Raw genomic sequence first — 14143 nt, forward strand, 5'->3', positions numbered from 1 at the left:
TGTTAACTTTATTGTAGTCCATATCATGTTCTTTCATTGTACTTTCTTATTTGCTTAACTAACTTAGGAAACTATGAGTATATTAAAGGCCTTAACGTATTTTGACATTCCTTATGCTCAGCACAGTTCCTGGCATATAATAGGTTTCTAACCAGCTAAGGTTAGTCTGAGAAGAAGAATTATTTGTTCATCTCTTTAACAGTATGTGTATGTGATCCTTCAAATCTCATACTGCTATGGTTAGAAGGAATCATTTATAATTTTCCAAGTACAGATGGATGTGATGTGATTTCTAAAATACATAGTAATTTTCTAAGTCTCAGAGTCCACACTTGTAAAATGGAGGAATGCTTATCTCATATGTATTGAGAACATCACTTATTAGCTATGTGATCGTAGGTAAATGATCTAAGCTTTTTGATGAGTTATGGTGAGGATTAAGTGTCATAATCTATATGAACTGTATAGCACAGTGCCTGTTAATAATAAGCATCCAATGATTATTATTATTAACAATGACTTATATTAAGAAATGACATTAACAATGAAATTAAGTATTGGATGAGGAAGTGCTATAGAGGGATATTAATGTAAGGTATTGTTATTGTCACTATTATTATTATTAGAAGATAGAATAAAGGCCATAAATAAACTGTTATTAATACTAGAATAAAGACCTATAACTTAAATGAATCAAAAAGAAATTCCACAGGTGCTGGCCAGTGGCATAATGATTAATTTCTGGTGCTTGGCTTCTGGGCCTGGGGATTCACAGGTTGGTCCTGGGTGCAGACCTAGCATTACTCATCAAGCCATGCTGTGGCGGCATCCCACATAAAATAGAGGAAGATTGGCACAGATGTTAGTTTAGTAAAGAGGAAGATTGGCAACAAATGTTAGCTCAGCGGCAAGCTTCTTCAAGCAAAAAGAGGAAGATTGGCAACAGATGTTAGCTCAGGGACAATCCTCACAAAAACAAAAAACAAAAAGAAATTCCACAGATATTCCAATATTTGGATGCACTATTACTAGTTGTATATATTATTATTATACATATTATTAGTGAACTAAGATTAAAACCTGGACTACAAGTCCCATCATCCTGTATGTCCTCTCACATGTTGAGGAAAAAGAAAAAAAAAAAAAATCACTGGACCCGGATGTAGGCAGAAAACCACATTTCCCAGGGTGCATCACTCCCACTTCGCCACATATATATATATTCCATCCGGGTTCTTCGAGATGCTGTTTGGCGACTCGTCGCCATTCCCGGAGCAGCTCGGCCTCGGCCTAGAGGCGAGTGTCCGTTGCTGTGTCGGAGACACCCGTCCCCGACACCAAGACAGCCAGCCCTCTCCCCTGCCCCGCGGCGGGAGAGCGTGTCCGGCCGGCCGGCGGGGCTCGCGCACCCTCTCTCGCCTCCCCTTCCCCCGCAGCCTCCGCCCCGCCAGGCCCGGCCCGGACCTCCGAGCCCCGGCCTCCTCCTCCTCCTCGGTCTCCGCCGCCGCCGGGCTCGACAGCCCCGCCTGCCGCTTCTCCTCCCAGTTTGAGAAGCCGAGGAAGGAAACAGGGAAAAATGTCGCCATGAAGGCCGAGAACCGCTGCCGCCGCCGACCCCCGCCGGCCCTGAACGCCATGAGCCTGGGTCCCCGCCGCGCCCGCTCCGCTCCGACCGCCGCCGCCGCCGAGGCCCCCGTTGATGCCGCAGAGCTCCCCCAACGCCGCCGCCACCGCCTCCGACATGGACAAGAACAGCGGCTCCAGCGGCTCCTCCGCCTCTTCGGGCAGCAGCAAAGGGCAACAGCCGCCCCGCTCCGCCTCGGCGGGGCCGGCCGGCGAGTCTAAACCCAAGAGCGGTAAGGGCGGGCTCCCAGGGCGGAGGGCAGGGAGGCGACTGCCTCTCCTGCTGGGGAGAGTCCTGGCGCTGGTGTTTGCTGGGTCAACTAGGGGCAAGCTCTGTTTTCTACTGTGGTTCCTTCCTTTCTCTCCCTGTCCGTGGCTCCAGTTGTTCACGTTTGACGCTTAGGGAGCACTGTGCCTCGTGGTTTACGTGCATCCTTGTATTAATCCTGGAAACAGCTCGGTGAAATAGGTGCTGTTCGTATCCCCATTTTGCGGGTGAGCAAACTGAGGTTCAGAAAAAAGGTAGGGTTTCCCAGCTCGTATGTGCCTCACAGCACGCCTTAAGACCTGCTGTATCTGACTCATCAGGCCACGCTCCTAAAACCACTAAGTTTTTCTACCCTTTAATGTTGAATTAGCACCGGATGCTGTTCAGATTTTAACAGAGAGTGGGGCCCAAGAAGTTTTCAAACTGAAATCTCGTTTAATAACCTGGCCCCAGATCCATCCCTCCGATGAAGAGGACTCGTCGTTGAAAGGCTTTGTCCCTTGTGGAGTAGTGGTTCAGAGCACAGGCTCTGAATTCAGTCATTTTAGGTTTGCCAGATCTTGAGTGGGTGCCTGAATTTCCTTACCTGGAAAGGGGGCGATAACGAGAATTAAATAAATTAACTTAGAAAACAAATGAACTAAGGGCTTAGGAGAGTACCTGATACCTGTTACGCACCAAGTACACATCATGCCTATTTCCCTGTGTAGGGCTAGAGTAGTATCCTTTTCCGGGGAAGATTTTGTCATTTTTGTCATCATGCCATATTAAATTATGACCATCATGATAATAACTGCTGCCATTTATTGAGGGCTTACCCTGTCCGTGTACTGGGCTAGGTTTTACCTCTGTTATCAATACTCCAGTCCCTAACCTGGCCAGCAAGGTCGATTGTTCATCCAAAGAAGGAAAAAACTGAGAGGCCACGAGTTTAGGAGTTGGCAGAGCCTGGAGTTGAATGTTCTCCATTGTACTTCAAAGCCCTCGTACTAATCTCTGCTCTTTTGTATTGTGGTTGAATTAGCAGTAATAGGAGAATGTTTTCAGTGGGAGTGGGGATGTGTGACAGAGAGGGGAACGTTTGGAGTCCCCAAATGTGGAGGTCCAGTTGTTTAAAAGTTAAGATTAAAAACTGTAAGGCTGACTTAAAAACAAAAAGAAAAAAACAACGGTAAGGCTGCCTTGGGTTCAGAGTTTACCTGCTGGATATAGCAAACTTGTTTACCTGGTGTGCCGAGGACTTCTAGAGATTGCTTGTGGAACTCGGGTGGAGACCAGTTGTCTCGATAATAAATGAACACTTTAAATATCTAAGCAGGGGTTAGTGTGGACTCTGAGGCCACGACTGGCAGTATTATGTAGACCTGTTTTGGGGTTTGGCACTTGTGTAGCTTTCTCACAGATCCCTCTAGAGATAGAGGGTGGCCAGTCCTCCTGGCCAGTACTGGAACTGGCTTAGAGTGGTCTGAATATTTCTCAGGGTAGTTGATAAGTAACTTTACTTTTGCACTCTATTCGTAGATGTAACGTTAAAGATTTTGGTCTTCCAGCTCTCTGAGTTTTCAGCTAATTTTTCTGGGGCTCCTGTTGAAGCCACTGATGTATAATCACGAGTCAGATGCCATAAGTATCTTAAGTTTATTCTTTAGTGAGGCAGTACGTGAAAGTTTGCAACAGCTCAAACAAAATAAAACAACAGTAAAACAGAGGCATTTAAAATATTTTACTCATGTTGTCCCTGACTTTGCATATGTTGATTGGTGGAACTAACTATGATTACTCAACAGGATGATAGAGAATTCTGTTGTAATTTGACCAAAGCTAATATTTGTCAGTGTCTATGTTTCAAAGAGACTTATATAGAATAAATATTGTTGGATTTCTTCTGACTAAAGTGATTTTTTTTTTTGACAGTTAAATGGTATGAAATGCTCTTAAAACACTTGTTCACCTTCTTAATTGAAAGCTTCTGAGGAAGGAAATAAAAACGCATGTAAAAGACTTTTGGCTAGGTTTTATGAAATATACAAGTATGCCTTCTGGTAGCAATAATGTTTGTTGTTTTTTGAGGAAGACCAGCCCTCAGCTAACATCCGTGCCCATCTTCCTTGGCTTTATATGTGGGACAGCTGCCACAACATGGGTTCACAAGCCGTGCGTGGGTCCACACCTGGGATCTGAACCAGCGAACCCTGGCCACCAAAGTGGAACGTGTGAACCTCACCGCTGGGCCACTGGGCCAGCCCGGCCCTGGTAGCATTAGTTTTTGTTTAATATGTTTGTTAGAAACCTTGACCATGTTTGTCATTGCCACTGCCTACTTTTCTGGCTACTCCTATGTGTATTCCCTTACCAAAAAGGAAGGATAGGTTTGTAACTAAATACAGAGTTTTTCATCAACCATAATCCACTGCATTTAGGAACAAATTCAAAGGTGTAGTGGTAGAGATTAAAAATGGTTTTGCAAACTCTGGTTATTGGCTAATTTTTAAGATTGAACTGGAGGGTAGCGTATGCTGCCTAAAGAACATTATAGCTAGGACCGGTGCTGCCATAACAGCTATCATTCAGGACCTCTCACACAGTGACTTCTAGATGGTCGCTCTAACAAAAGGATAGACTTACATTCAGCATAATTCCTTAAAAAAGGTTTCTGTAGTATTTCAGAAGCTGACTCCACACTTGATGTACTTGGTTCTGCTTTGATTTGTTGAAAGGGCTTCTTGCATTTCAGAGTACTGAATTGAAGGAGGAACAGGAAGGGTAAGGTGAAAAGACGTAACTTGCCTTTCTTTTGTCAAAGTAACAAGAACAAGAGTTTTTCAATTTTTAAATATTTAATTACCTTTTCTTCTCTCCTTTCCCTTCCTCATGTAAAAAACAAACAAAAAAACCCCTCTGGTTTCTCTTCTCTAAAATCCCTGTACCATAAATGGTCATTTGCTTCCTAGCTGCGTGATTAACATTCTTGAGTCTTTGTTCCTGTGGCTGGCTTAAATTTGCCCTTCATGCACACAGGAATTAGGTAAATTTGGCTACAGGGATTTCTTGATCTTTCTGGCCAGAGCGGCATACCACGGTTTCTTTGCCTTGGCTAATTGCTTCAAACATTCACATAACATTCCTTTTCTTGGATATGTTCCTGCAGCTTTGTTCCAGAAGGGCTAAGATGCAGTTCTAAGAACATTCAACAGTAAATATCCTGGTGATATAGCCCAGGAGAGAGAGGTGGGTTAGGATTTGGAGAAAGTTGTTTAGAAAGAGCAAAGAAAATAAAAAGAGGCAAGAGAGGGGCTAGGCAGTTTATGGGCAAGCGGTGGACCCTGGCCTGGAACCAGCCTCTTGCCCCGTCCCCCTGGGCAGGGGATGGTACTGCTCTGGAGGTTAAGGGAAGGTCAGGTATTATGCAGCAGTTATTTTGAGGTTGGTAATATGAAGCACTATCCTAGCACTCTTCCTCTTGTTCCGGTACCAGAAGCCAGGTTACTAGTGGTAATTGCCTTGAAGAATGCATCTGAGCTGTAAATGGACCTGGAGGTTTTGATGGCTTTGGAAATTGAGGTGACTTGAAGCCTTCAATAAAAACTGCTTAGAGAAGAATTTTGGGGCCTCTTGGCTGGAGTCCTTGGTTTATATGGCTGTCTTGGAAGTCTAGTGGGTGCTCTTGACAGGAATGATTTAGATTAATTAATAATAGGCTTTCACATAATACCAGAAACCATGTACCAACCACTGTGGTAGGCATTTTACAGAAGTTTTCTCTTAATCTCCATGGCCCTGTGAGGAGGGAGAGGAGAGGATTAGCCCTATTTTACAGACAAGAAAACTGAGGCTTAGAAGGGTTAGGGTGATTTGTCCAGTGAATTCTTAAGTCCTAGGCAATATTTATAAATATAGTTGGTATAAATTCACTTAGCAAGCAGGTAACTGGCATGTGCATCATTCCTGATACCACCTCTCTCCCCCTTTCATTCAGAATTACTAATTTCAGCTGGATTCAATTTGTTGTCAGTTGGTTCTGTAGTAAGGCCATATGTCGCCCTTCCGGAGGTGCTTATCAACCACTCTGGACGATGGGTAAGCAACTTGTTTGTGATTACAGCATGAATCAGCAGCAGAAGCTTCTTGGCTGGTATTCTGACCTCTAGGGCTGTGCCACCTGTTAGAGAACTAGAGTTAGAAATGTTGATGATGCCAAAGTATTTCACTCTGGAAAAAAATTATGGCCTTTAATTTGGTAATAGGGTGAAGAGACTGAGATATGCTTGCTGTTATTTGATGGAGACCTTTCTGTTAGAGAAATGTGGAACAACTCAGACTCTGGGTTTAATTTTCAGATCTCTTACTTGTTAACTCTGGGGTCCTGAGTTCTGGATTTGAGCCGTTTAATTAATGGTCTTGTCCATTTCGGAATGTGTCTTGACAGTGGCTCCTGGCAGTTGTTCTCAGCTGTGGCTGTGTATCAGAATCTCCTGAGGACCTTTTGTTTTTTTTAATATTTTATTTATTTATTATTTTTCCTTTTTCTCCCCAAAGCCCCTCAGTACATAGTTGTGTATTTTAGTTGTGGGTCCTTCTAGTTTTGGTGTGTGGGCATGGCCTGATGAGCGGTGCCATGTTCGTGCCCAGGATCCGAACTGGCAAAGCCCTGGGCCGCCGAAGCAGAACTCGTGAACTCAACCACTCAGCCACAGGGCCAGCCCCCCTGAGGACCTGTTTTAAAAGTAGGAATGTGTGGGGCCCTTCTGTAGGGATTCTTTCTGATTCTTTAGGCCTAGGTTGGGCCCTTGGGCCCTGGGCATTCATGGTTTTAAAAATCTCTGCATGTGATTCTCTTGTGCAGCTGGGATTGAGAACCACTGCTCTGAAACTTAAAACTTTCAGCAGAGTATGTTTCTCCCAGGAACTGAACTTGACTTTTTGTCTGTTTTCCAAAATCTAAAGTAGGTGATCTCAGTTATCTCCTATCAGAGAAAGGAGGACAGATTCTACCCCTGAGTTATTCATGTGTATATCCTAAAGTTGTCTATTAAACATCTCAAAAACAGTACTCTAAATTTTATCTCTGGGTCCCAGGCCTGACTGTACCTTCAATCTTTAGGTGCTTGTTGCCTGGGTCTAGAGATAAGAGCCAACCTCTCACTTTAGATGTCTGACATTATACCCTTGGGTAAGTGGAAGACAAGGTGAGGCCGTTGATTTTAGTAACTAAAATCATGAATCCCTGTGTGGTCAGCTGTTGTAATGTGCTTTAGAAATGAGCAGTTCACTGTCCATCAGAGGGCAGTTCTGTAAGCATTATGAAACCATTTCCTTGCCAGTGTGGTAATAAGTGAAGAAATGGAAACAGCCCTCTTGCTGAGTACCAGCTTACTTTCTTGAGCCCTCAAAGTGTAGAATCTGGCTTTATCTAAATCTGCAAATCATTAGGTTCTTGTCTTGAAAGCAACAGTTAGGGTCAAATGCAGGATCATCTGAAACAGTGTTGGGTAATGAGTTTTGGGGAATATGGGTTTTCTGTATATGCCTGTCCTCTTCATAAGACCTGACTTGTTTCATGTAAAGTTAGCTAGGGTTCTGTATCCTTCTGAATTTTCTGTTTATTTGAAATCTTACTATAAACTGTTTATGGGTTGAGGGTAAGGCAGAATTTGCGTGAGATCTGAAGCTTCACTTTCTAATTGTTACTGCTGATGCCATGTTTGACAGTAACTGTTGCTAACTGAAGTAGTAGGTACAAGTCTATTTCTTAAATTCTAACTTCAGATTAAACTCTGGTCACTTTCCCTAAGTAGGATTTAAAGGTAACTGCTAGGAGTGAACCTAGCCTGGTGGTGTTTGTGACCTTCGGTTCTCTGTTTACATTCCCATCATCTCACATGACTATTAGCTTGACTCTCAGGCTGCAGTTTGGTCAGGTTTGGAGAGGATGGCAGCACTCATTTATCCCATGTTGTTGACAAACTGCATGTGAAGTGACTGCTTTCAAAATTTGGACTCTGGTTTATCAGCTCACGTTTCCTTTTCTCTGGAGATATGCTTCACCTTGGATTTATTTAGTCTTCTGTAAAATAAGCTGACCATCTTGTCTAGAAGTAACTTCTTCTAGGTACTTACAGCTTTAAAAATTAGCCAAATAATAAGTATACAGAACAGTAATTTTGTATACTTAAGTCAGAATCTTAGAGGGTGAGGCCTGAGCACAGGAATCCCTTAGAAGCTCATCTGAGTGATTCCTATGAACTGGCAGGATTGAGAACCACTATATTAGGTAAAAGTCAATAGCTCCATTTCCCAAAATTAACTGTCATTAACAGCCTGCTGTGTTGCCTTTCCAGACATGTTTTTATTAATTATATATATATATATATTTTTTTTAATTAATTTTTTTTGAGGAAGATTAGCCCTGAGCTAACTACTGCCAATCCTCCTCTTTTTGCTGAGGAAGACGGGCCCTGAGCTAACATCTGTGCCCATCTTCCTCTACTTCATACGTGGGACGCCTACCACAGCATGGCTTTTGCCAAGCCGTGCCATGTCCTCACCCGGGATCCAAATCGGCGAACCCCAGGCGACCAAGAAGCAGAATGTGCGAACTTAACCGCTGTGCCACAGGGCTGGCCCCAAAGTTATGCATTTTTAAAATAAGCAAAGTTAGGCTGTATTTGGGGGGGAAAACTTTGTAGTTTCTGAGGCTCATGCTGGAATCCTCTTGACTTTGTAAAACATGCCCCCCCTTAAAGTTTGAGTGTGATCCTAATGGATTTTTTCCTTAAAAATTCCCCAACTTCCATTCTCTCTAAATTTTTGCTTGTAAAGCCATTAAACTAGTGTGAAGATTTAATTTGATCAGATTTCCCTGTTGAAATAAGACAAAATGGAGTGAGTGAAGGGACAAGAAAGGTAAATTAGTCTTTTTTTGCTCAAGGCCTAATTTGGGGACCTCTTTCACCTTTAGTTAGTTGTGTATGGTTCTCAGGTTTTATTTTGCCTTTTTTTTTTAAGCTGGTAAACTTTGGCACATGTTAAGTGTGTCTGGTCAGGGTTCTTTGTTCAATTTGGGACAGAATAATCTATGCAGTTCAGCTCCCCAGTAGAAAAAATGGGGCAAAGAATACAAACAAGCTCTTTGCACAAAATACAAATGGTCAACAGACTGAGAAAGTGTTTGTTGCTAGTCATCAGAGAAATTCAAATTTAAAGCAAGAAATTATTCTGAGCCTTCAATTTAAGAAAGTTTATCCAACTCAGTATTATCAAGAAGGTAGTAAACTAGATGTTTTCTCTTATAGTGTTGTTAGAATACAAACAAATTGGTGTAATGGTTCTAGAGAGCAACTTGAGGATGTGTAAAAGGCTTTAATGATCATACTTGATCTGCTAATTTAATTCCACTTTGAGAATTCTGCATAGTCATACACGTAGGCCCCTGGGTAAAGAGGCTCCCAGTACTATTATATTAAATCAGCAAAAAATTAGAAGCCACCTAAATGTACAGCAATAGAGGATTGGTTATATTATGCTGTAAGCATGTGGTATGCAACAGTGCAGCCATTAATCATGCTTTTGAAGACTAGGGTGCATGAAAAAGCTCATGGAGTAATAGATAGAAGACAGTAAATCTTGTATGCCTCATTTTGTGGAAGACCTGTGGCAAGTGTATAAAATAGAGAGTAAAAGGAGATTAAACGCTGTTTATAGGTTCATATTCTTTGGGTCCTGGCAAACTTAGGTTATTCTTCTGGATTTCAAAATTGAACATATGTTCTTATAATTGGAGGAAAAAAGCAAGAAATATTTTTTAAAAGGGTATAACTCATACTAATCTAATATGCTCTTAGAGCTCAACTTCTTTTGTTTTGTCAGTTTTTAGTAGCTTCTCAGTTGGAGCTTGAGAACATACATAAATATTGTTTTTTTGTTTTTATGTCTCTTGAACGTATCTGGTAGGGCCTGGGTCAAGCCGTTGCAGTGTAATAATTTAATGCTGTAATAATTTAAGGAGAATAATTTAAGGAGAATAGTATCTTCTGTCCTGCCTCCAGATAAAATGCTTTTCCCTGATACAGTCGTGCGCCACATAATGACGTGTCAGTCAACGACAGACTGCATATTCAGTGATGGTCCCATAAGAGAGTACCACATAGCCTAGGTGTATGGTAGGCTATACCACACTAGGTTTAGGATATACCGCACTAGGTAGGCTATACCACACTGGGCTAGGTTTGTGTAATATACTCTATGGTATTTGCACAGTGATGAAATTGCCTAATGACACGTTTCTCAGAACATATCCCTGTTGTTAAGCAAAGCATGACTGTATAGATAAGCTGTTCCCTTTCGTATCACTTCGTCTGAATGGACTTTTACAAGACCAGTGGTTAAGCTGTGTAAAAAAGAGACATTAAGAACTGAGAATCTATGTTGTTTGATCTATATTGTATTCATCTTGAGAGAAGGACCCTTTAGGCTTAAAAAAAAATCAAAACAAAACCCACCTACTAGGTGATGTCTTGCCCGAAGCACTAATGCTCTGGCCCAAACCCAGATTTCTTGGAGGCCAGGGAAGGGCCCATTTACCCTTGTTTAAACACAATTTTGTTGGGAGGTGGAGAGCAATTGGCCAAGACTATGTGTCATTTCTTAACTGATTCTTTTGCATTTCTTGCTTTCAGATGGAAAGAACTCAAATGGATCCAAGCGTTATAATCGCAAACGTGAACCTTCCTACCCCAAAAATGAAAATTTCAGCAACCAGTTCCGTCGCTCCAATTCACAGAAAAGCAAAACTTTTAACAAGATGCCTCCTCAAAGGGGCGGCGGCAGCAGCAAACTCTTTAGCTCTTCTTTTAATGGTGGAAGACGAGATGAGGTATGGAAGTTTAGAATGTTCTTTCTAGAACATAAGCATGAGGTCTGCTTTCTGCCCCTCCCCTGTCTGTCAGTAGTTGGGGAGGGAGGGAACAAGAGGTGGAAGAGTAAACAACCAAAGCAGTCTCAAGTAGTTGAGAATTAACAAGGTTTGGAACTTTGCCTCCTTGCTTCCCTTGAAGGTTATGAAAATTTCCTTGGAGGAGGAAGACATCATAATCATGGATTGTGAGAAATTACAGTAAATTTGGGGTACCTTAATTTGCAGAGTGGTTTTATTATCATTCTTGAATTATAGGTACCCTTTGGAATATTTAGGTAATAAGATGACATTAATTAATTAATCACGTTTGCTCTGTAGTATCTAGCAAAATGTAAAATACTATATCCTTAGTCATAGGCACTCTGATTTTAGTAGTCTTAGATATCTTCTGCAAGTGCATAAAGACTTGTACAAAGGAGTCTACTGCAGCATTGTTTGTAGGTGCAAAATTTAGGAAATGACCTGAATGCCATCAACAAAGGACTAGTTAAATAAATTATCCTGCTGTTTTAATGTTCCATACTATGTAACCATTATAAATAAGACAGATTTATTGAATACACTTATGGAAGAATTCATTCATTCACCAGAAATTTACTCCTCACCTACTGTGCACCAGGTACCATAGGAGTTTGGGATACAGCATTGAGTGGAACATTGTTCTTCAGGAGCTTATGTTCTAGTTTGGGGACACAGTAAACAAACTGTTATTTAATCTGATAGTAAGCGCTTATTGAATTAAAAAAAGTAAGACAGAGAAGTAAAGGGGTAGAGAGTAACAGGGAGTGCAGATTTAGAAGGTGGCTAAGGAAAGCTGCTCCGAGGATGAATTTTAAGTAGAGTTCTGAATGAAACAAGAGAGCACACCATACGGTTTTGACAAAAAGTGTCCTAGCCAGAAGGAGTAACAAGTGCAAGGGAGCAGAAGTGGTAATGTTTTTGGTGTGTCTGAGGTAAAGCAGGTAGGCTCCCATGGGTGGAGGAGAAGTAGAAATGAAGCCGAAGAATGGTAAGAGGGGTCAGATCATGTGGGGCTTTGAAGAACGTTGGCTTTTGTTCAGAGAGATGGGAAGCTACTGAGGGGTTTAAGAAGAGAAGTAAGGTAATCTGACTTGGAGTCTTAGAGGGAGGGAGACTAGTTAGGAGGCTATTAAGATGTTCCTGGTGAGAGTGATGGAAGCTTTGGAACAGCCATAGTGATGAGAGGTGATCAGATTTGGGGGGCTGTTTGAAGGTAGAGCCAACAGGATTTTTGAATAGATTAGATGTGAGGTCTGAGCAGAGAAATGAATGACTAATATTTTTGGCAGGAGCCTAATTCAGGTACCATTTGCTGAAATAGGGAAGATTTCAAGAGGCATACAGGGTTTGGGGTGGAGGGGAGGGGATTTGAGGTAAAGCAAGTAGGCTACCATGGGTTGAGAAGTAGAAAATGAAGCCAAAGAACACACTACCATTTGGAATAACCTTTGGAAATGTTATATTTGCATTAGGTGCCTGTTAGATTTCTAAGTAGAGATAGGCTGTTAACTGAATCTGGAGTTCAAGGAGGAGACCCAGGCTGGAGAGCTGTCCGAATGCAGTTAGTGTTTGCCACTGTGGAACTAAGTGAGATCGTTAAGGAGTAAGTGTTGCAAAAAGGGAGTAGATTCAAGGACTGAGCCCCAAGTCCGGATGCTAAGGAACCAGCAAAAAGGGAGAAAGACAACTGAAAACCTTTTGGAGAAAGTGATCAGTTTTGTCCTGTGCAGCTGATAGGCTGAGTAAGATTAGGACTGAAAGTTGACCATTAGATTTGAAAATGTGAAGGTAGCTTGTTGGCTTTGAACTGCTTTGGTGGAGTGGTGAGGACAGACACCTCATTGGCATAGATTTAGAGAGAATGGGAGGATGGGAAGAAGAAACAGCAAGTCTAGACAGTACTTTGTGGTGGCTTTGCTCTAAAGGGGAGCAGAGAGGTAAGGCGGTAGCTTGCAGGAATGTGAGGTCAAGAGAGACTGTAAGGTTAGAGAAATTACAGCGGATCTCTGCTAGTGGGATTGTTCTGGCGAGAGGGAAAACGATGCAGAGGAAAGGGAGAATTGCTGGAACAAGGTCCTTGAGTTGGGATGTAGTGCACAAGTGGAGGAAGTTGGCTTAGATAGGAGCTTTGCCACTTCATCCAAGTAACGAGGAAGGCAGAATACTGCTAGGAGAGTGTAGGAGTCTTTTCTGATTGTTCTTATTGTCTCAGTGAAATATATAAGGTGAGCTGAGAGAGATGGTTTGGAAGCCTGAAGAATGAAGGAATTGTCTGGGTGACAAGGGGAATTATGGAGTACCGAAGCATAATAGGATTGTAGTATGACTGCCAGGCAGCATAAGGGTCTACTTTAGTGAGACTGGTCAGTGTGGTTGTGTTCTTTAGCCATGTTTAAATGCTCTGGTGCTGGTGTGGAATAGGCAGAGAGTTGGATTAATCAGGGGAAGGTTTTGTTGGGTGAGTACAGCTGACAAAGAAAAAGGGGCAATGGACCATAGGAATTAAGTCAAATAAGGAAAGAAAATTTAGGGGGTTGGATCACTGGTTTGGAGATCCCAGTGAGGGTGAAGAATTGTTGGAGTCAGGACTAAAGGGAACAAGCTAGGAAAGGAGTGAGTTGCTCTTTGGATCTAGGGTACACAGAATTAAGATGATGAAAGAGGTGCAGCTATTATCAGCATGGTCTAGACTTGAGAGCGGTGCTGTCCAGTAGAAATGTAAGCCACATATGTAATTTTAGTTTAGTTTAGTTTAATTATTTATTTAATTTACTTTTGGTGAGGAAAATTGGCCCTGAGCTAACATGTCTTGCTAATCTTCCTCTTTTTTGTACGTGGGATGCCGCCACAGCATGACTTGATGAGCAGTGTGTAGGTCCACCCCCAGGATCTGAACCTGTGAACCTTGACCTGCCAAAGTAGAGCATGCGAACTTAACCACTACCCCACCTGGCCAGCCCTGCATGTGTAATTTTAAATTTTCTAGTTGCCCCGTTAAAAAAGTAAACTGGTCAGGGCCAGCCCCATGCCGAGTGGTTAAGTTTGTGCACTCTACTTCGGCAGCCCAGGGTTTTGCCAGTTTGAATCTTGGGCATGGTCGTGGCACCACTCATCAAGCCATGCTGAGGTGGCGTCCCACACGCCACAAGTGGAAGGTCCCACAACTAAAAATACATGATTGTGTACCAGGGAGCTTTGGGAGGAAAAGGAAAAATAAAAATAAAATCTTAAAAAAAATAAATAAATAAACTGGTCACATTATTTGAATATCTTAACATTTTTGACGTAGCATTGTCCACATTTCAAGTGCTCAGTAG

The 14143-nt window shown here is 42.2% G+C and overlaps 1 protein-coding gene across 1 annotated transcript in view; it reads left to right on the plus strand.

Annotated features, from left to right (window-relative positions):
• Nucleotides 1-1696: 1696 nt before the first annotated feature.
• RNF10 (ring finger protein 10) overlaps nucleotides 1697-14143 on the plus strand; it is a 30379-nt gene continuing 17932 nt past the window's right edge. The window contains exons 1-2 of the mRNA XM_046639972.1: nucleotides 1697-1856; nucleotides 10567-10763. Coding sequence (XP_046495928.1) covers nucleotides 1700-1856; nucleotides 10567-10763 — 354 coding nt within the window. The 5' untranslated portion in view covers nucleotides 1697-1699. The remainder of the gene's footprint in view (nucleotides 1857-10566; nucleotides 10764-14143) is intronic.

Source organism: Equus quagga, chromosome 15, assembly GCF_021613505.1.
Source record: "Equus quagga isolate Etosha38 chromosome 15, UCLA_HA_Equagga_1.0, whole genome shotgun sequence".
Taxonomy (NCBI): Eukaryota; Metazoa; Chordata; class Mammalia; order Perissodactyla; family Equidae; genus Equus; species Equus quagga.